This window comes from Schistocerca serialis, chromosome 6 (assembly GCF_023864345.2).
Source record: "Schistocerca serialis cubense isolate TAMUIC-IGC-003099 chromosome 6, iqSchSeri2.2, whole genome shotgun sequence".
Lineage (NCBI taxonomy): Eukaryota > Metazoa > Arthropoda > Insecta > Orthoptera > Acrididae > Schistocerca > Schistocerca serialis.
The window spans coordinates 442,949,416-442,973,196 of NC_064643.1; the positions used below are offsets into that span (position 1 = coordinate 442,949,416).

At 42.0% G+C, this 23,781-nt stretch overlaps 1 protein-coding gene across 1 annotated transcript in view; it reads left to right on the forward strand.

The window, feature by feature from the left end:
- LOC126483982 (protein slowmo) overlaps window positions 1–23,552 on the forward strand; it is a 41,336-nt gene extending 17,784 nt beyond the window's left edge. Inside the window, exons 4-5 of the mRNA XM_050107281.1 lie at window positions 9,857–10,030; window positions 19,968–23,552. Coding sequence (XP_049963238.1) covers window positions 9,857–10,030; window positions 19,968–20,210 — 417 coding nt within the window. The 3' untranslated portion in view covers window positions 20,211–23,552. The remainder of the gene's footprint in view (window positions 1–9,856; window positions 10,031–19,967) is intronic.
- Window positions 23,553–23,781: the final 229 nt, after the last annotated feature.

Sequence of the window (23,781 nt, forward strand, 5' to 3'; positions counted from 1 at the left end):
TTCCTTATGTCTTTTTACTCAAAAAGTGTGTGTGTGTGTGTGTGTGTGTGTGTGTGTGTGTGTGTGTGTGTGTGTAAAGCACTTTTCATTCGGTCTCATAATCAAATTAATGTGAAAAAGGGTGATTTATGTAAGCCATAATACAGTACATACATTTGTGGGTGGTACACAGTGTGTTTGGTAGGAAGGACAGGGCAATAGAAGATTTAAACGTTGTTTTGTGAATGTTCTCCCTATTTTAACAGAATTCAGTTAAATTAAATTTATTAAACATCTATTGAAGGAAAAAAAAAAAAACACCTCCAGTTGCACTGACTGCTAAGAAGCAGAATAACTTTAATTGTAAAGCTGTATCACATTGACCAATAGCAAATGAAGTAAAGGTAATAATAAAAGCTGTAGCAATACAATAAAAGCAAGTATGCTCCGTGAAAACGGCACAATATGGAAAAAAATATTTACTGCTGGATACCACAGGTGTGCAAGACATGCAGAAGAAATAACTAGACAAAATTGGTGTCAAATATTCTGTCCTGAATGGCAAAAATACTCAAACTTCATGAATGAAGAGATCTTAAATCCTTTAGTCGTTGGCCACTTCAAAACTGACAGTGAATACAAGGAGTAAGATTAATAACCATGCAGTTGGGTGAGCCACACTTGCATAAACGCATTTAAGTAAATAAATCTAGTACTTACTCAGTTGGGCAATAGGCCAGTTAACACTTCAACAATTTTGATGAGCTAGAAGAAGGGAGAGAAAAAAACTAGTAGGCACGCAGTGATTAAGGCACAAATAAATACATCAACATTGTACAACCACGTGTTGGCAAGGGGTAGTGGGCTTCGAAAGGTTAAGTGGTGTAGGCTGTTTTGTTGGGTGTGGATTTGGCTCTGCTTTCGGACACTGTGCTTGCTCTAGCAACTAGGCAGATTTCACCCAAGTCCCACCAAAAGAAAAATGGTAGCCTCGCTGCAAGGTTCCAGCTTGGCTGCTTCGCCCTGAGTGAACTGTTTCACCTTACTGGTCTCGCTGTCACTGCCCTTGTGGTTCTGATCTGTGTGAACCATGTCTTCCTACGGCAAAGATGTTCTGTTAGAGACCATGATGCGACCTATCGATTGCGCAGTGATTCAGTGACTAAGTAGTATTGTCTCACATTTTTAAAGTGAATACAGCATGATATATGGCAATTTAAATACAGAGGGGTCCAAAAAAAATCTATGGACTGTTTAAAAGTCCATAACAGGCAAACTAATTGACAGAGTTCTCTTCTTTGGTGAAAGTGTAGCTTAAAGTGCAGCTTAAAGATATCACTGTAGGTGTTCGAAATGGTCACCATTAACATCCACACACAAACGATACCGCTGAACTGCAGCACGAACTACTGACTGCAACGTATTCACTTGAATATTTGTACATGAATGTGCAATGTATTCTCGAAGTTCATCCATTGTGTGTGGCTTTTTCGATAAACAACGTCCTTTAGTGTTCCCCACAGGTAAAAGTCCAGAGGAGTTAGGTCTGTGGAACGTGGTGGATACTCCACAGCGCCTCTAGGGCCTATCCATCTTCCTGGTAGATTTACGTCGAGATACGCCGTAACACGATTTTGGTAGCGGGATGGGGCATCATCTTGTTGAAAGTAAACTCTTCCGTCTCCATACAAGTCTCGGATGGCAGGTAGAATGGATGTCTGAAGCTTTCGAAGGTACACCTCACCGGTAACTGTGCCTTCAAAGAAGAATGGCCCAATCAAGCCCCGGTAAGACAACCCACACCACACATTTACTCCTGGCAAATTCACGGCTTTGTCTACGTGGACGTTCGAATTTTCAGCGGCCCAGTAGATGCAATTGTGGCGATTTACTGTACCATTGACTTTGAACTGTGCCTCATCAGAGCATACAATCATCTCTGTAAACTCTTCATCGTTGCGCACCATATTAGTAAACCACTCGCAGTACTCCATTCTATGATCTGGGTTGTCCTCATTCATTATATGTAGCAATCGTGGGATGTAGCACTTCCACTTCGCTGTCTTCAAAATTCGCCAAACGCTTGAGCGACTCGCTCCCGTTTCACGGGCACAATGTCTCACAGACTTCTGTGGTGAGCAAGTGAATTGTTGTAACACATGACGGGAATTAGCTGGACTTGTTACTGTTACAGGTCGTGCAGATAATTGTTTGTGTACATCTTTAACACAGCCTTCTGCTTCAAATTTGCCTCGAATGCGACGAATTGTTAAATGTGTTGGTGGCTCTGTTTGATACTCATTTCGCCATTGCCGTTGAACCTCATTAATGTTTTCATACTTAAAATACCACTTCAAAACTGACTTCATTTCATCGAATGTAAGCCTTGCGCCAGCCATGTTTACTCGAGTAACTAGGTGCAACTAAGAACAAAACACTGGCGACTATCATCTGACAAAACAAAACAACGCAATACAATGCCTGTGTGGCGATTGCTGGAACTACAAACTATTACACTACCAAAGGTTGAGACAACTCTGTCAATTAGTTTGCCAGTTATGGAATTTTAAACAGTGGATACATTTTTTGGACCCCTCTGTAGAACACTGCCTAACAGCATGAATACACACATTTTTAACATACCTCCCCATAATGGTGAATTAAACAATTTTCTGCCATTAATCTGTCTGCCAGGCTCCCACCTGGTTCTTGGCTGATCACGCCCTCCCTGCTGTCCTGGATTTTCTTGCGATACCTTTTTGGGTACTTTGGCATCACTTATCTGTACTAAATGTACAACCCACCTTAGTCTGGATGATTTCATTAGTGTTCTGATAGGTCAGTCTTACAACACAATTCCCCCCAGGGGATCCACAACTCTTTTGTGGATACGTGCGTAGCGAGCACGGGGCTCCGAGCTAATGTGGCCTTCCTTCCTTTCCGGGCTGCATACCTTCCCTTTCCGCATCCTTCCCCATCCCCTGTCTTCACCCCCCCCCCTCACCTCTGGCTCTTTCCTTCACTTTCTCCCCCTCTGGGAGTATGGTTTGCGCCTACGTCCGGAGACGGACGCTTGTCAATGTACCGCATTCTTCTTCTTCCTTGCTTGTATGTCTTCTTCCTTCCTTTGTCCTTCTCCATTCCTTACCTCTTCTCTTTACCCTTTTCTCCGCTGCGGCGTTTGAGACCCCCTCTTCTTTCCTTTCCCTTTCTCTTTCTTCCTCCCTGTGCGTGTCTGAAGGCCGACCCACGCACTTCCATGCGTAGCCGGTGACGGGGTAACGCGTAATTCCCCGCCCCGGGTAGACAGGTAGGACACGTACGTACCCCCTGGTAAAGGCCAGGCCCAGGGAGGGGTGATTACCCGAGCTGATACCTTCCGAAAGTGCCGATTGGTCCCTCCGTCCGTTTGTCGGGAGGTGTGACCTGAGGTGTGAACAATCACCTAAGGCGGGTGTGCCCTCGGTGAGGGCCCCCACAAGGGAGGAGCGCGCCATCGGAGACGCCGGTAATCATGGGGGATTCTTCCGCAATGGTTTCCTCACCTTCCACTATGTCTGCTCACAAACGTAAGTTCACTGAGTCTCAGCCACAGACGGTTCTTCCATCGTTGCCACAGTTCCTTGTTGTTTCTCGGTCTGACGAAGGTCACGACTTTTCCACGGTCAACCCTTTCATTATTCAGAAAGGTGTCGACGCAATTGCGGGTCCTGTAAAGTCTTGTTCCAGATTACGGAATGGCACCCTGTTGTTAGAAACACACAGTGCCCTCCAGGCTCAAAAATTGCTGCGTACTTCTCTGCTCCACACCTTCCCTGTCCGGGTGGAACCGCACCGTACCTTAAATTCCTCGCGTGGAGTCGTTTATACACGCTCCCTCGATGGATTGTCTGACGAAGAAATTCAGCACTACCTGTCTGACCAGGGCGTCACCGCTGTTCATCGGGTTACGAAAAGGGTTGACTCGAACATCATTCCAACCCGCACTGTCTTCTTGACATTTGACAAAGTTCAACTCCCATCAAAAATCAAAGCAGGCTATGAGATAATTTCCGTTCGCCCTTATGTCCCGAACCCTACGCGTTGCTATCGATGTCAGCGGTTCAATCACACCAGCCAGTCCTGTTCCAATCCGGCCAAATGTGTTACGTGTGGCAGGGATGCCCATGAGGGTGCTTGTCCACCTCCATCCCCTCGCTGCATCAACTGTATGGGTGACCACGCTGCTTCCTCTCGAGATTGCCCTGTTTTTAAGGACGAAAAGCTGATCCAGGAAATAAGAGTGAAGGAAAAGGTGTCGACCTTTGCTGCTCGAAAGTTACTCGCCAGTCGACAGCCCACCGTGCCTCAGAAAGGAAAATACAGCGCTGTCCTTGCTTCTCCTCGGCCAACAAAGGAGGCGGCCACGCAGACTTGCGACCTCACATTTAGTACCACGGTCGTCAGATCGGCCAGCGCAAAGATCGCCCGTTCAACCTCACCTCTTTCGCCTGCCCACTCTATGGCTCACCCTTCGTCGAGTTCTGCTAAATCTCGAGCCCAAAAGTCAGACGCCAAGTCTTCAAAAAAAGAGCATTCTCGTGAAGAGTTTTTACGTACTGCAACTTCACAACCATCGGTTCCTCCTTCATCTAAACATACCTCCAAGAAGGCTACGAAGAAACACAGTTCCTCTCCTTCTCCGCCACGGCGTGTCCCATCTACAGCACCACCTGGCGGAAATCGCCCTCGGCCATCTTCTGTGTCGCCGAGGCGCACTGTTGGTGGCCGGTCAACTGGCCGATCGTTGGTGGCAGGAGCTGCTCCTGACCAACCTATGGATCAGGATCTTCTGCCTTCGACTGAATGCCATTCCATCCTGTCGGTCGCAAGCTCTGAGCAGTCGTTGAGTTGACAGCACCCTTGGTGACGTTCCTCCATTTTCTGTTCACCCTATGTCCATTATCCACTGGAATATCCGCGGCATTCGCGCCAATCGGGAGGAATTGTCGATCCTCTTACGATCCTACTCGCCGGTCATCTTCTGTCTTCAGGAAACAAAGCTGCGTCCCCATGACCGCTTTGTTCTCCCTCATTTTCAGTCCGTCCGATATGACCTCCCCTCTGTTGAAGGCACTCCAGCCCATGGAGGACTCATGATTCTGCTCCATGATACTCTCCATTATCACCCAATCCCCTTAAACACTTCCTTCCAAGCTGTCGCCGTCCGTCTTTCCCTTTCTGGATACACGTTCTCTCTTTGTACGGTATACATTCCATCGTCTACACCAATGGAACGAGCTGATCTCCTTCATCTTCTTGATCAGCTTCCACCCCCCTACTTGCTGGTTGGGGCCTTCAATGCCCACCACCCGCTTTGGGGATCTCCACATCCTTGTCCACGTGGCTCACTATTGCTAGACGTCTTCCACCAAGCGGATCTAGTCTGCCTCAACACTGGGGTCCCCACATTTTTGTCTGCCTCCACGGCAAATTTATCCCACTTGGACCTTGCGGTCGGTACTGTTCCGCTAGCTCGGCGCTTCGAATGGTTCGCCCTTGATGATACACACTCGAGTGACCACTTTCCATGTGTTCTTCGACTGCAGCCTCAACTGCCATATATGCGCTCGCGACGCTGGAAGTTTGCCCAAGCCGATTGGACACTTTTTTCGTCTCTAGCGACATTCGATGACCGTCGCTTTCCCAGCGTCGACGATGAGGTCACACATTTTACCGACGTTATTCTCACAGCTGCGGAACGTTCAATACCACGCACCTCCGAATTGCCCCGGCGCCCTCCAGTTCCTTGGTGGAACGAGGCATGCCGTGACGCAATACGTGAGCGGCGACGTGCTCTTCGCATTTTCCGTCACCATCCAACTTTGTCCAACTGTATCCGATATAAGCAGCTCCGTGCGCGATGCCGTCGCGTCATCCGCGATAGCAAGAAGGCAAGCTGGAAATTCTTTACTAGCTCATTTAACAACTTCACTCCCTCCTCGGAAGTTTGGAGTCGGCTTCGACGGTTCTCAGGCGCGCCTAGTTTCTCCCCGGTCTCTGGGCTCACTGTCGCGCATGATACCTTAGTGGACCCCGTCGCAATTTCTAACTCATTGGGTCAGCACTTTTCTGAGATTTCGAGCTCTTCAAATTACCCGCCAGCGTTTCTCCCAAAGAAACGTGCAGCGGAAGTGCGACATCTTGCTTTCTCCTCTCAAAATCGCGAAAGCTACAATACTGTTTTCTCCATGCGCGAACTCCAACATGCCCTCTCTTCTTCTCGCTCCTCCGCCCCAGGACCGGATGGTATCCATGTCCAAATGTTGCTGCATTTATCAACCCATAGCCTGCGTTACCTCCTTCGCCTTTATAATCGAATTTGGACCGACAGTACCTTTCCCAGGCGATGGCGGGAAGCTATCGTCGTTCCCGTTCCGAAACCTGGAAAGGACAAACATCTCCCCTCTAGCTATCGCCCCATTTCTCTCACGAGTAGTGTCTGTAAGGTTTTGGAGCGTATGGTGAATTACCGTTTAGCTTGGTGGTTGGAGTCCCGCAGTCTTTTAACACCAGCCCAATGCGGATTCCGAAAGCATCGTTCTGCTGTTGACCATCTTGTTGCTCTCTCCACTTATATCATGAACAATTTTCTCCGGAAACGCCAAACGGTAGCAATATTTTTTGATCTGGAGAGAGCGTACGATACCTGTTGGAGGACAGGCATCCTCCGCACACTGTTCTCTTGGGGCTTTAGAGGCCGGCTGCCCCTTTTTCTTCGCGAATTTATGGCAGAGCGCACATTTAGGGTGCGGGTGAACACTACTCTCTCGCGTACTTTCTCCCAAGAAAACGGGGTACCCCAGGGCTCCGTGCTGAGTGTTGTACTGTTTGCCATCGCCATTAATCCAATTATGGATTGTCTCCTTCCTGATGTCTCGGGCTCCCTCTTTGTGGACGATTTTGCGATCTACTACAGCTCTCAACGGACCAGCCTTCTTGAAAGACGTCTTCAAGGATGTCTCGATCGCCTCCACGCGTGGAGCATCGAAACCGGCTTCCGTTTCTCACCCAGTAAGACCGTTTGTGTAAATTTTTGGCGACGTAAGGAGTTTCTTCCGCCCTCCTTACATCTAGGTCCTGTCAACCTTCCGTTTTCCGACGTCGCAAAATTCTTGGGTCTTATGTTTGACAGAAAACTGTGCTGGTCCTCCCACGTTTCCTATCTTTCGGCTCGCTGTCTGCGTTCCCTTAACACCCTCCGTGTCCTGAATGGTACCTCTTGGGGAGCGGACCGGGTGGTCCTTCTCCACCTCTATCGCGCCTTAGTGCGCTCGAAATTGGATTATGGAAGCATAGTCTACTCCTCTGCTCGGCCGTCTATTCTTCGGCGTCTCGACTCTATCCACCACCGTGGATTACGTTTAGTGTCTGGAGCTTTTTACACCAGCCCTGTGGAAAGCCTTTATGCTGAGACTGCTGAACCTCCACTGTCCAATCGGCGGGCAGTCCTTCTGAGTCGTTATGCTAGCCATCTGTCTTCCATGCCTGCTAATCCAGCCTATAACCTTTTTTTCGACGCCTCCTTTGATGTCGAGTATGCAGGCCGCTCCTCCTCCCTCCTACCCCCGGGAGTCCGCTTCCGTCAACTGCTCCATTCTCTTTCCTTCCGCTTTTCTAAAACCTTCTTGACAACTTGGGGTACAGCACCGCCTTGGCTCCGTCCCCGGATCGACTTGCTCAGAGACCTATGTCAATTTCCCAAGGATGGTACCCCTACACTTGTTTACCGTCGGGCATTTGCTGCTCTATGTGCACAAATGACGGAAGCCACATTTATTTACACCGATGGCTCGAAAACATCGTTAGGTGTAGGGAGTGCCTATATTGTTGGCGACACCCCAAATCACTTTCGGCTTCCCGACCAGTGTTCGGTTTATCCTGCGGAGCTTTACGCTGTTCTCCAGGCTGTCCACTACATCCGCCGCCATCAGCGGATACAGTACGTAATCTGCTCAGATTCTCTCAGCTCTCTCCTCAGTCTCCAAGCTCTTTACCCCGTGCACCCTCTGGTCCACCGGATTCAGGACTGTCTGCGCTTGCTCCACCTGGGGGGCGTCTCAGTGGCGTTCCTCTGGCTCCCGGGACACGCTGGTATCTGTGGAAATGAGGCGGCCGATATAGCAGCCAAGGCTGCAGTCTCTCTTCCTCGGCCAGCTCTTCAGTCTCTTCCGTTTACCGATCTACGGAGCGGTTTATGTCGCCAAGTCACTCATTTATGGCATGCGCATTGGTCAACACTTCCCCACAATAAATTGCGGGAAGTGAAAGCCGTTCCTTGCGCTTGGACCTCTTCCTCCCGAACGCGTCGTCGGGAGGAGGTAATTTTAGCCCGACTCCGGATAGGGCACTGTCTTTTTAGTCATCGACATCTTTTAAGCGGTGATCCTCCCCCACTCTGTCCCCACTGCTCTCAGCTGTGGACGGTCAGACACCTTTTAATTGAATGCCCCTATTTTAATCCGTTACGCTCCCGTCTACAGCTATCGCCTGATCTATCGTCGATTTTAGCAGATGACACGCGCTCAGCTGACCGCGTTCTACAGTTTATTAGAGACAGTGAAATGACGTCAGTCATTTGAAGCTTTTTTTTGGGGGACAACCAACCCCTTTCTATAGTGGACTTTTAAGCATTCCTTCTGCCTTTAGTTTCTCAAATTTTCTGACTTTGTTTCCATTGCTGCTGATTTTAAATTTCGTTTTTTTCCTGTTTTCTACGTCACGGGCTGGGCGCTAATGACCATAGAAGTTTTGCGCCCTAAAACCACAAACAAAAAAAAAAAAAAAAAAAAAAATTACAACACAATTGTCTTTTTCCTCCATATTCCATTTTGACAAATTAGGCCAATGATTCCTCAAAGCTGCTTTCTTTCAAATGTGTCCATTTCAGGGTCTGTTGCTGTTAGAATCTGTTTTGGAACCATGTGTCAGCACTGCTGTAATAAGTGTTTTGTATGTGAGTAACTTGGTGGTGCCAGTGAGGAGCCTTGATAAGTCTCATTAGAGCAAAATAGACTTTGGCTACCATTAATCTGTTGGATTTCATAGGAATTGTCTAGTAGGTGACTGTTGAATCCACATACTTAAACTCCTAAACTCCCTCAAAGGTATATTTTCCCGCTGTTATTGAGGCTGGCATGTTCTCCTTGGGTGCCTTTCCTGCAGCCAAGTATTTTTTCTACCAGTTGGCATTTAATCCTACATTCATGCTAGTCTCTTCAAGGGTGTTAAATGTCTCCCTTGCCTTTAAAGTTCCTGGCACTGTCATCTACTTAAGTTCCTGACACTCATTATGGAAGATCATCCCCCACTACCTTCTCCAGGGCAGCATTATAAATGAGGCAGATGAGTGCGTCTCTTTGCCATACCCCATTTTCAGTGTTTAATGTGTCGGACTCATTCTCCCCATTCTTATACTACTTTGTGACTCACCTTACCAGTTTTTTATGGCTTCCCAGTACAGTCAGCTCATGACATAATTATTCTACCTCGGCTATCATATGCCGCTTTAGTCGACAAAAAGGTGATGCATGTGAATCTCAAATTGTCATATTATCTGGGATTTACCTTGGAGCATAGATCTGATTGTGAGAATGAACTTCATTATGTGTTCAAAATACAGCTTGATGATACCAAATGAATTGCAGTTAATATGCTTAAGAATATTGAATGACTGAATTTGTAGTCAGGTGAATGTTTGTCAGCTTTATTGCTTGTCTCTTCTTTACTGTGAGTTTGATCTAAAGTTAAGTATTTACAGTGTTTATGTTGAAATTCTCCTTCACAAAATCATTTTTCATAAAAGTTAAAATGAATTCCAATTTGGATATTTTTGCAGCTCACATTCTGCCGTCATATAGCTGTGGATGAGACTGTGATGTATGTACCACATCCACAAGATCCAAGTAAAACATTACTGAAACATGAAGCTGTTGTCACTGTGCAAGGAGTTCCACTTAATTCCTATGTGGAAGATGTTTTAACGAGCAGAATCTCCCTTAATGCTGGGAAGGTAAGTGTCTTTTACAATAATGTTATGACAAAAGTGTCAAGGTGTAGTATCTTCGACTAGTAAGCAAAATGTTCTGACTGCTGTGTTTGAATTTTGCCACAGGTGTGTGTGTGTGTGTGTGTGTGTGTGTGTGTGTGTGTGTGTGTGTGTGTGTGTGTGTGTGTGTGTGATATTCAGGCATGTGTTTGTACAATATATGTGGCATACACATATGTGGGTAAAGATTTTGGGACAAGGATAATTGAAAACAAAAATCATCAGTGATGGCAGCTGAAGACTTCAGGTACAGTCGCCTCAATCAACCAGTGGCTTTGTCAGAGATGGCAGAAGAGCAGACAGTTCCAAAGCAACTGTTTTATTATAGTCAGTCCAACTGATTTCCATTAGGTTTCTAGCCTTCTCACTTTTGCTATTATTGATTTCCTGGCTAGAAGGCATTCTTTACTCTGTAACTGTCATTGTCTGTAAATGGCAAACATGGGTCTCACGTCAGTGGGGTTTCTCTCACCACAGGTGAGCCCTGGGAGGCCCCTTTTGTGCTCTGAGTATAACACGGCCTGACACATGTACTTTTACATCTATTTAAGGTATCTCACAGCTCTGACAACAGTATTGCTTTCAATGCCTTGATTCGTCACACCTTCCATAACATGATCAAGTTTCTGGCAGGTGCCATTAACTGCCGATGAACAACTGTCTTCACAAAGAAACTGATAACCTTGTTGTTCAATCCCTTATCGCCCAAGTAACCAACCATCCATATTACCCTTTGGGTGGAAAATCACCTCTAAGAGTTGAAGAATCAGCAGAGATCAATAGCATGAGGATGCAAAAGGCAAAGGAAACTGCCGTGTTTTAAGATATGTGCTATTTACCCATAGAATAATTGACCTGTAACTGGAAAAGATCTTGATGATATCTCCATTGCCAAAAGATTCTGGATTAGTCCCCCATTCAGAGCCCTGTGATCGTGCAACCAAGGAGGTAGTAACCATGAGAAAAAGGTAGAGTAACCAACAAAATGTAACATTCCAAGAGTTAAAATATGGAATGTTAGAAAACTGAATGTGGCAAGGAAGCTAGGAAATCAGAAAAGGGAAATGCAAAGGCTCAGTTTTGGCCTTGTGGAGATCAGTGAAGCAAAATGAGAAAAGTTTCTAGCCACACAAATATAGGGTAATATCAATAGCACCAGAAAATCATATAACAGGAGTAGAATTTATGGACAGCAAGGCAGGATGGGTAGTGTTTCTGTGAACAGTTCACTGATGGGGTGTCTTCATCAGAATTGACCGGAAACTTAACACTCACAACAATAGTTCAAATATACATGCCAATGTCACAAGCAGAAGATGAAGGGTTAGAGAAAGTATACAAGGATGTTGAAGGGATAATTCAGATCTGAAGGATAATGATGATCTAATAAGCACAGTTAATTGGAATGCAGTTATATGGGACAGAATAGAATAGACTTACAGGAGAATATGGGCCCAGTAGTAGGAATGAGATAAGGACAAAGTGTGAATACAGTATTCAAAAATCATCAGTGGTGATGATATAATTGGTAAAATCCTAGAGAAACAGGAAGTGAAAGCTGGATTACATTGTGTTCTGACTGATTCTCAAATCAGCTGTGCAATTGTAAGTTGTACTCTGGGCAGATATAGGCATGTGGATCACAGTTAAATAACAATGAACAGTAGACTGGAGTTTAAGAAGACTTACTGTGGAAAGAAGTGTTTGATGTCCTCAATGACTGTATATGGAATAATGAATAGCACAGTAGTCATATCAGTTGAAGAGGAATGGACATTCTAAAAGTGGTAATCAGAAGTTGGACAGATAAAAATTAGTACAAAAGTCTTCAGTAAAAGACAGGAATATAGCAGTATGTCACCTAGAATGAAATAAGTAGGAAGTAGAGGAAAGTAAAGGTGAAATAGATGCAGGATAAATGTGAGAAACCGAAAAATAGTTGTCAGAAAGACTAATTCTATATGTGGGAAAGTCAGAACAACCTTTGGTGAAATTTAAAGCAAGGACTTAACATTTAAGAGTGCAATGTCAATAGCAGTTTTATGGGAAGAGTACACTGGAGGTCTCTGTGGGAGTGGACTTGCCTGATGATGTGATAGTAGAAGTAGAAGAAGAAATGGGAGTTGATGGGGAAAATGTAGGGGGTTCCAGTATTAGTCAGTGAAAGACCGTTTTTGAATCCTTAAAATTGGGTAGGGCAGAGGGGATAGGTAATATTCAGTTGGAATCCATAAAATCATTGAGGAAGTGACTACCAAACAACTGTTCATGTTGGTGTGTAGAATCAGACTGGAGACGTAGTGTCCGACTTTCGGAAAAATGTCATCCACACAATTTTGAAGATAGCACAGGCAGATAAGTGTGAGAACTTTCCTATAATCAGCTTAAGGTCTCATACATCAAAGTTGCTGACAGGAATAATATACGGAATTATGGAAAAGTGGAGATGCTATATAACAGTTTGGTTTCTGAAAAGGTAGAGGCTGTTCTGATGTTATGGTTGATATGAAAGCAAGATTTATGAAAAACAGAGACCTGCATTGGATTTGCCAACCTAGATAGTGTTAAAGTGGTTAAAGTTTTTAGGAATTCTGAAAGAAATAAGAGTAAATTATGTAGAAAACCCAAGATGGGAAAGTAAGAAAGAAAGAAAAACTAAGAATTAAATTCAGATTAAAAAGGGTGTCAGACAAGGATGCAGTCCTTTGCCCAAACTGTCCATTCTAAACACTGAAGAAGCAATGGTGGAAATAAAGTTACAGGAATGGGACTAAAATTCAGGGTGGAAGGATATCAGTGATATGATTAATTGATAACATTGCTATCCTCAGTGAATGTGAGGAATTTGGATATGTTCAATGGAATGAAGTCTGAGTACAGAATATTGATAGAGAGTAAACCAAAAGAGGAACAAAATAATGAGTGGCAAAATGAGATTAATAATAAAGTTAACATCTACATTGGTGGCCACAAAATAAATGATGCGAAGGAATTCTGTAACTTCGAAGTAAAATAACATGATGGATAAATCGAAGAGGATCTGAAAAGCAGACTAATATACATTCAACACTCCTGGCCAAAAGAGGTGTACTAGTATCTAATAAAGGCCATAATGTGAAGATCAAATTTATGAGAAAGTTTGTGTGCAGCACATCATTGTATGGTAGATTCATGAGCTGTGGAAGCACTGGAAAAGAAAACTGCAGCATTTGAAATATCATTGAAGATTGTTGACAATTAAATGGACTGATCAGGTATGAAATGGTTATCCTGGAGCCTGAGTGTAATTAAACTCATTAAGGATGATGTTGGCTCTTAAGGAAGCCATTTTTCAAAATAGTGTGTAACAATACCAGTAAATTCAGGATGTGGATTGCAAATAAGAATAAAAATCTTGAAGATTATCTTCAGGGGATGTCAGGTCAGCAGCCATGCAAATGGGGTTATTAACAAAATAGTTGGGATCTAGGTGACTTGGTCACTGTTAAGATGGCACCAGTACAGTGAAGATAGTATAATGAATATAGAAAGTAGACAGTACTCCTCTGGCAGTTTCATTAACAGTAGTCGAAACAAGGCCCCCGGAGTAGACAACATTCCATTGGAACTACTGACGGCCTTGGGAGAGCCAGTCCTGACAACTCTACCATCTGGTGAGCAAGATGTGTGAAACAGGCGAAATACCCTCAGACTTCAAGAAGAATATAATAATTCCAATCCCAAAGAAAGCAGGTGTTGACAGATATGAAAATTACTGAACTATCAATTTAATAAGTCACGGCTGCAAAATACTAACACGAACTCTTTACAGACGAATGGAAAAACTGGTAAAGCCGACCTCAGGGAAGATCAGTTCGGATTCCGTAGAAATGTTGGAACACGTGAGGCAATACTGACCCTACAACGTATCTTAGAAGCTAGATTAAGAAAAGGCAAACCTACTTTTCTAGCATTTGTAGACTTAGAGAAAGCTTTTGACAATGTTGACTGGAATACTCTCTTTCAAATTCTAAGGGTGGCAGGGGTAAAATACAGGGAGCGAAAGGCTATTTACAATTTGTACAGAAACCAGATGGCAGTTATAAGAGTCGAGGGACATGAAAGGGAAGCAGTGGTTGGGAAGGGAGTAAGACAGGGTTATAGCCTGTCCCCGATGTTGTTCAATCTGTATATTGAGCAAGCAGTAAAGGAAACAAAAGAAAAATTCGGAGTAGGTATTAAAATTCATGGAGAAGAAATAAAAACTTTGAGGTTGGCCGATGACATTGTAATTCTGTCAGAGACAGCAAAGGACTTGGAAGAGCAGTTGAATGGAATGGACAGTGTCTTGAAAGGAGGATATAAGATAAACATCAACAAAAGCAAAACAAGGATAATGGAATGTAGTCTAATTAAGTCGGGTGATGCTGAGGGAATTAGATTAGGAAATGAGGCACTTAAATTAGTAAAGGAGTTTTGCTATTTGGGGAGCAAAATAACTGATGATGGTCGAAGAAGAGAGGATATAAAATGTAGGCTGGCAATGGCAAGGAAAGCGTTTCTGAAGAAGAGAAATTTGTTAACATCCAGTATTGATTTGTCAGGAAGTCATTTCTGAAAGTATTCGTATGGAGTGTAGCCATGTATGGAAGTGAAACATGGACGATAAATAGTTTGGACAAGAAGAGAATAGAAGCTTTCGAAATGTGGTGCTACAGAAGAATGCTGAAGATTAGATGGGTAGATCACATAACTAATGAAGTATTGAATAGGATTGGGGAGAAGAGAAGTTTGTGGCACAACGTGACCAGAAGAAGGGATCGGTTGGTAGGACATGTTCTGAGGCATCAAGGGATCACCAATTTAGTATTGGAGGGCAGCGTGGAGGGTAAAAATCATAGAGGGAGACCAAGAGATGAATACACTAAGCAGATTCAGAAGGATGTAGGTTGCAGTAGGTACTGGGAGATGAAAAAGCTTGCACAGGATAGAGTAGCATGGAGAGCTGCATCAAACCAGTCTCAGGACTGAAGACCACAACAACAACAACAGTCGGGAATAACTCTGGAAGAAGTAAGTTGTATTAATAAAAAATTGGTCAAAACTCTGATTGTTGCCAGCATCATATTTAAAGTACCAGGGAAGCAGGTTGCTAGCCTTACTTATCCCGAGTCCCATTGGGTTTTACCCCTAACGGTTGAGGGACTAACCGGTGGATTTGGTAGTCTTTGCCGTATGAGCACAAAGGTGACCATGACTCAGAATATGTGACATGCCCAGCCTTATTCAAAAGTAACTGGTATCCCGACTGTTGGGACCAATTACTTGGCCACTCATACGGAACCAGATCTGTCATTGACTATATAATAACAGATCAGGAATTCAGGAAGGCTGTGAGGGACACACGTGTATTCAGGGGATTCTTTGATGACACTGATCATTATTTAATGTGCAGTGAAATTGGGATTGTGAGGCTGAAAGTGCAGGAGGTCAGGTCCATATGTAGGAGGATAAGAGTGGAGAAACTTCAGGATAAGGAAATCAGGCACAAGTACATAACAGTGGTCTCAGAAAGGTACCAGTTAGTTGAATGTAGTCAATTACAGTCATTGGAAAAGGAACGGACAAGGTACAGGGACACAGTACTAGAAGTGGCTAAAGAATGTCTTGGAACAGTAGCGTGTAAAAGTAGGATGATGCAAACAGCTTGGTGGAATGACACAGTCAAGGCAGCCTGTAAAAGGAAAAAGAAGGTGTATCAAAAATGGCTACATACTAGAACTCAGGTAGACAGAGAAAGTTATGTTGAAGAAAGAAACAAAGCCAAACAGATAATTGCAGCATCCAAGAAGAAATCTTGGGAAGACTTTGGAAACAGGTTGGAGACTATGGGTCAAGCTGCTGGAAAACCATTCTGGAGTGTAATTAGCAGTCTTCGAAAGGGAGGTAAGAAGGAAATGACAAGTATTTTGGACAGGTCAGGAAAACTGCTGGTGAATCCTGTGGATGCCTTGGGCAGATGGAATATTTTGAAGAGTTGCTCAATGTAGGTGAAAATACGATCAGTATTGTTTCAGATTTAGAGGTTGAATGGGATAAGAATGATGAGGGAAGTAGGATCACATTTGAGAAAGTGGAGAAAATGGTCAATAGATTGCAGTGCAATAAAGCAGCTGGGGTGGATGAAATTAAGTCGGAACTCATCAAATACAGTGGAATGTCGGGTCTTAAATGGCCACACAGGATAATTGAAATGGCCTGGGAGTCGGGACAGGTTCCATCAGACTGAACAAAAGCAGTAATCACACCAATCTTTAAATATGGAAACAGAAAAGATTGTAACAACTACAGAGGTATCTCTTTAATCAGCGTTGTGGGTAAAATCTTCTCAGGTATTGTTGAAAGGAAAGTGCGAGTATTAGTTGAGGACCAATTGGGTGAAAATCAGTGTGGGTTTAGGCCTCTTAGAGGTTGTCAGGACCAGATCTTTAGCTTAACGGCAAATAATGGATAAGTGTTAAGAGTGGAACAGGGAATTGTGTCTATGCTTTATAGATCTAGAAGAGGCATATGACCGGGTTCCTAGGAGGAAGTTATTGTCTGTTCTACGAGATTATGGAATAGGAGGCAAACTTTTGCAAGCAATTAAAGGTCTTTACATGGATAGTCAGGCAGCATTTAGAGTTGATGGTAAATTTTCATGGTTCAGAGTAGTGTCAGGAGTAAGACAAGGCTGCAACCTGTCTCCACTGTTCATATTATTTATGGATCATATGTTGAAAACAATAGACTCGCTGGGTGAGATTAAGATATGTGAACACAAAATAAGCAGTCTTGCATATGCGGATGACTTAGTTGTGATGGCAGATTCGATTGAAAGTTTGCAAAGTAATATTTCAGAGCTAGATCAGAAATGTAAGGACTATGGTATGAAGATTAGCATCTCCAAAACGAAAGTAATGTCAGTGGGAAAGAAATATAAACGGATTGAGCGCCAAATAGGAGGAACAAAGTTAGAACAGGTGGATGGTTTCAAGTACTTAAGATGCATATTCTCACAGGATGGCAACATAGTGAAAGAACTGGAAGTGAGGTGTAGCAAAGCTAATGCAGTGAGCGCTCAGCTACGATCTACTCTCTTCTGCAAGAAGGAAGTCAGTACCAAGACTGAGTTGTCTGTGCACCGTTCAGTCTTTCGACCAACTTTGTTGTATGGGAGCGAAAGCTGGGTGGATTCAGGTTACCTTATCAACAAGGTTGAGGTTACGGATATAAAAGTAGCTAGGATGATTGCAGGTACCAGTAGATGGCAACAATGGCAGGAGGGTGTCCACAATGAAGAAATCAAAGAAAAACTGGGAATGAACTCTCTATAGATGTAGCAGTCAGGGCGAACAGGCTTAGATGGTGGGGTCATGTTACAGGCATGGGAGAAGCAAGGTTACCCAAGAGACTCATGGGTTCAGTAGTAGAGGGTAGAAGGAGTCGGGGCAGACCAAGCAGAAGGTACCTGGATTCGGTTAAGAATGATTTTGAAGTAATAGGTTTAACATCAGAAGAGGCACCAATGTTAGCACTGAATAGGGGATCATGGAGGAATTTTATAAGGGGGCTATGCTCCAGACTGAACACTGAAAGGCATAATCAGTCTTAAACGATGATGATGACGACGACGACGACAGTTAAATGCAAGAGATTGAAAAACATATAAATTTTGGTCTGCAGGTTTTCCCTTATGCAACCAACTAATGGAGTTCAGAGTGGGGATCCCATTGTCATTGAAATATTAACTTTGTACTGCAGTTACTACTGTCTCACAGAAATAACTCTATTACCACAAATAATTTGAAACTTGGTGCCTACTAGTTATAAACAGACTTACAAATTAAGCAGAGATTATTGTATAGGAGTCAGTGTTGTACATAAAGCAATACATACCTAATACATAAGAATATCAGGTGTTCAGCAATAATGGAAGTTCATGGATGGAACAACACATAAAGACAACCACCAACTTGTGGTGCACACGCACACCAATGATACTGCAGTTGTAGTGAGTGGTCACCTTTCCCTTATTTTACAGAATGTAAAGTGTTTATATTGTTGTTCAGTGTCACAACTTAAGTGGAAGACTTGGTCTTGAATTGTAAATGTATGGCTCTGTTAGTTTAAAAGGAGAGAAAAATTTTAAAAGCTGGTTTTAGAAGTAGAATCCACTTATTAATGTCCATAGTATCTTCAATGCTATTAGGACTCTTCTTGATGGGAGAAGCCAAGTGGCTTTCCTATCCATGAAGTACACTGAAGCACCAAAGAAACTGGTATAGGCATGTGTATTCAAATACAGAAATATTGAAATAGGCACAATACGATTCTGTGGTTGGCAACACCTATATAAGAGAAAAAGGGTCTGGTGCAGTTGTTAGATTCGTTCCTGCTGCTACAATGGCAGGTTGTCCAGATTGAAGTGAGTTTGAACATGGTGTTATATGAGTGGTGGAACGTGGCGTCTCCGAGGTAGCGATTAAGTGGGTATTTTCCCACAAGACCATTTCACGAGTGGACTGTCAATATCAGGAATCCAATAAAACATCAAATCTTAAACATTGCTGCAGCCAGAAAAAGTTCCTGCAAGAAAGGGACCAATGGCGACTGAAGACAATTGTTCAGTGTGACGGAAGTGCAACTCTTCCACAAATTTCTGCAGATTTCCATGCTTGGCCGTCAGTGTCAGCATGTGAACCATTCAATGAAACATCAGTATGGGCTTTCGGATACAAAGGCCCACTCATGTACCCTTGATGACTGCACAAACACAAAGCTTTACACCTCACCTGGGTCCATCAAAACAGACATTGGACTGTTGATGACTGGAAACATGTTGCCTCGTCGGACATGTACAGGTGTAGTGGCAACCTACTGAATCCATGAACCCTGCATGTCAGCTGGGGACTGTTCAATCTTATGGAATGTGTGCATTTGGTTTGATGTGGGATGGGACCCCTGATACGTCAAGATAAAACTGATAGGAGACACATATGTAAGCATCCTGTCTGACCACGTGCAGCTATTTATGTCCATTGAGCATTGTTATGGACTTGGGAAATTCTAACAGGACAATGTGACACCCCACACATCCAGAATTGCTACATAGTGGTTCCAGACACACTCTTCTGAGTTTAGACACGTTTGCTGGCCACCAAACTCTCCAGACAGGAACATCATTGAGCATATTTGGGATGCCTTGTAATGTGCTGTTCAGAAGAGACCTCCAACCCCTTGTACTCATATGGATTTATGGGCAGCCCTGCAGGATTCATGGTGTCAGTTCCCTCCAGCACTGCTTCAGACATTAGTAGAGTCCACGCCACGTTGTGTTGTACAAGTTCTGCGCACTCATGACAGTGCTACACGATATTAGGCGTGTGTACCAGTTTCTCTGGCTCTTCAGTGTAGTAACTCATTGCTTGTTTCCTAATTTAATTTATTTTTATAGGCATTTCTCTAAAGTCAAAAATAGTAGTCCCCCACCACCTTCTGTCCGTCCGTCCCTTGTTTCTAGTGCACCCCTTGGTCCAGCATTTCCAATTTAGTTAATACCTGCTTTGTCTTTTGTATTTAGTGTAGTACTAACTGTACAGGACTTTGTAGACATAAATATTTTCATTTGATGTCCCACAAAGCTGTGGTTTGTAACAGCTTACATAGGTTAGAAACTGACAATCTGATGTGTGCTGAGTCATATTTTGGACAGACTTGTAGATGGTTGCCCATGAATAAAAACATAAATGCTCCCAGCATAGTGTGTAGATTTATGTTTTTTGTTTGTTGGAGAGAACTCCTAGCAATTACAAAATTAACAATATTGTTGTTTTTAATGTTGGTGTTAATTTTCACTTATCTGAGGATTTTCTTTTTTTAGGGGAGACAAGCAATTGAATGGGTTATTGGTAAAATTGATGCAGAAGTAAAGGAAATAGCTTCAAATGCTGTGAAGAGCACAGATGACTTGCTGGCACAGACTAAAAAGTCATTTGATGAAATTACAAGCTCTGCACGAAAATCTATGGATGATATTTCATCTGTTGCTAAGAAATCACTAGATGATCTACACAACTTAACAAGTGCACCTAATCGAACAAATCAAAATCTACCAAAGTTGTAGCATTGATATTAAAATTTAGTTCATTTAACAACTTTGTGTAGTGATCTTTTGTAATTCAAATCAGATGATGCAAGTCTGTTAGCTATATTGTAAAGTGTAGTAATTTTTATTAAACCGTGTAAAATTGTCGGACCCTCCAAAGTATTTTTAGGATATTGTCTTTCTTGTGTAACTTAATGAATGAATTGTGGTAAATAGATGTTTATTGTAGTGAGAGATTTGTGTGAATGTTATTGTTGCTTGATTAATTTGTGTTTTAACTTATGCTGACAGACTGATTTAACTGGCTGGTCCAGTTTTTTTTATAAGTTAGTTGTAGTCTGATAAAGAGAAATGACATTATCAAAAGAATTACTCTTAAAATTCGTGGACCTATATTTTGCCATAGTTTATTTACAATGGATTATTAACAACCATTACATACAGTTAATCATTGATTGTGTAATGGAGTGGAGTAATGTGTTGCACTGATCACTGTGTGATCTGACTGCATACTAAGCTTATTGTGATGTCTTGCTGTGATTCACTCAAAATTTTTACGAACAGTGGTATTGCACCTTCCTGTCTGCTGTTAAGTTTAAATAGTGAGCAACTTTTCTGTGCAGAGAGATGATACAGCAGAGGTATGCTCTGTTCATCTCAGGAATTTACTGGTGTTACGTTGCTATTACAGCTGACATGCACAGAAAAGTAAATATGCACTGCAGTTAAAATGTAAAATTTTCTTACAGCACACGTTTTGTGTGTTTGCTTGTTGCATCATTAAGAAATATGGTGTACTTGGTGCAGTAGAGACATCATAACAGGCCTTTATGAAGGGAAAAAGTGTACTTTTACACTTTTGATAGTCTTAAATATTGCTATGGTTCTTTGTAAGTTAAGGTATTCATGTATTGTGATAAATATCAGCAATGAAGCATTATGAGATGTGATTACTTACCTTGTTGCTGTATTTTCTTCACATTAATTGGCTGAATGTTCTCATGTGTGCAAATCTAAGTAATTAGTCTGGTTATAGTTCATTGTAATACTCACTAAAAAGCAACTAGAGTGCAGGGTCCCTAATCACAAAAAATCTACACATTGTAATTGAGATATAATGGAATAATGATTGTGGTAATTCGTAATTATAGTTTCACAGAACTATTTTGAGGGTAAAAGAAAGTTTATAAGTGATTCATAGAAAAGTGTTCACTTTGTGAACACCAGTCCGGCCTTTCATTGTTCTAATGTGAAAGGTAATGGTTTTTGGTTTGAGTAATTTTCTTGTGGTTATGTTGCTTATAAGTATTTTATCAGTTGAGGTTAATAAATGAATGTCCAAATTATAATTTCATCTATGTTGTAGGCCTTACTGCCATCAACTGTTGAGTACTTTCTGAAAAAGCATTTGTCAAATTCTAATCAGCTTTTATCAGTTTGTATGAAATGTTTTAGTGTATATTATGAATCTTCCAGATGTTTGTGAGTTAATGTTTGTTACCTTTATGATTAGAAACAGCAGCAGGTAACATTTCTTTTTAAGCAATTGTTTCCATGCTATGTGAAAATCTTACTTAGCGTTGTGTGCGTGCGTGCGTGCGTGTGTGTGCGCGGTCCGTTCGTACGACTAAAATAATTGTGATGTAAAGAGCTTTGTGTGTTGTAGACTGAAATGTTTGCCAGAAACAGTGTGAGGATTATTTTATGTTTGTATTTGGTAATGTGTGCTTTCAGTTTCTTTTTACCTTTACGTCAGTCTCGCCTACCCACAACTTGCCTCTAAGATATAGTCAGTAGCACCACCATTCATAGTAGATGAAATATTTGGAAACTGTGGTATTTTTTAAAAGTACAGGTCAGTCAGTATTATTGTTGCATATATTTGTACTGGTTGTCGCTGTGATTTTGTGTATTGTCCATGGTTTTGTAGGCGTTAACCATTCCACAGCCATCACAGCACGTATGATCATCTGACTTTAATAAGTTTTGTTGTTCAAGAAAACAGCATTAAAAGTAAGTAATAAAAGTACTAAGGTGATTTAATATGCTTTTCGTAATTCTGATTATGGCAACTTTTCTCCAGAAATGACAGCCCTGTAGTTGTGCTGTATACACTTTAGGTGCTTCTGACTGAACAAAAGTGCATTATTGGATCAGTTTTACTCATAATTTGCACCTTTTTTAGTAGGTACCTCAGTATTCAGTTAATAAGTGTATGTAATATTTCAGCTAATGGACATCAAAAAATTAAGCTCCTGAAATGCCTTTAATGAAATTTAAAGTAATCTACATAGTCTTAAGTTTTTATTTTGACAAGCTGTTTAATGAGCACATTTGGTAAAACAGCAGCCAAAGACATGTTGCAATCAAATTGAAAAATTGTGGGGTATATTTTGAAGAAATACGTAGTGATTAGTTTTCAGATCAACTGCTTTCACAGGTTCTTAAATATTTGTTTCAGATCTTATGAGAAAGTTGAATTTAATAACATATGAGTGCAAAACTGAATGCCCTTGATTTAAAAGAATATCATTAGATGTATGCAAAAATTCTGAAGTGTGTTGTGTTTTAAGAATGTCCTTCAACCGCAGAGGAATGCAGAGAGGAGTGTAATAGTGTATGACATTTTATGCCCTATCTTCTGCATTTAAAGCTTTCTAGTGTTCAGCAATTATGTATTTTGTAGCATTTAGAATTGACAGCTGTGTGTTCTTTTACAATTTCACTTCAGTCTGATAGTAACTGATGACATTGTTATGGAATATATTTGTGATGAATTTGTTACATATCTTTCATGCCAACATATTTTTGTAAATAAATACTACATACCTAAAACTGTTTGTTTTCCACCATATTATTGCACCTGGTACTGAGGGCAATTTGGTCTGCTTATCATGAGTCAATGTGTAATCCTGTTGATGGTATGTGCACAATTGAAAGCATTGACAGTGTGATCATTTTCCTTATTAGCAGATGTACTTTTTTGCTGTAATGTCACCATGTTTCCAATAAAGGCCAATTGCAGTAATATCGTGGTTAAGTAGTACAATGCCAAATATTTGTTCCAAGCAGTGTGATTGGAATCTACAGGAAACTGTAGTGATGCAAACATATGGATGCGAACTAAAAGAACTGTGGTGAAATACCTTTAGATATTTCAGTCTGTGAGTTGTGAAATTTTTCTAAATGTAGGCACTATGTAAAAGAGTATTAACATAGGCTGTAAGATGCAAGGTGTTTTATATGTATCTATTTGAAGAAAAATACTGAAATTCTGGGATTTTATAAAGTTTTTGGCACCATTTGTTGTTAGAGCCTTGTTTATCCACTGTAATAAAAGGGAAATCAGAAATGTCATCACTTTGCATGTGTTCAAAGTGTAATCACTTCAGCTTGGTTTAATGAATATTCTCCTTTTATCTTGGTTTGGTATTTCAGAATATTCCATAGACGTCAGTGGGTTGACTAAGGTCCCTTAAGAACTGAGTATCGTGTCTTGTAATTCTTTTTGAACATACACTGAACGTAAGAGATCCCATAATCCATAGACTTATTTTGAATTTTCAGATTTTAAAGTCATTGTAGAGAA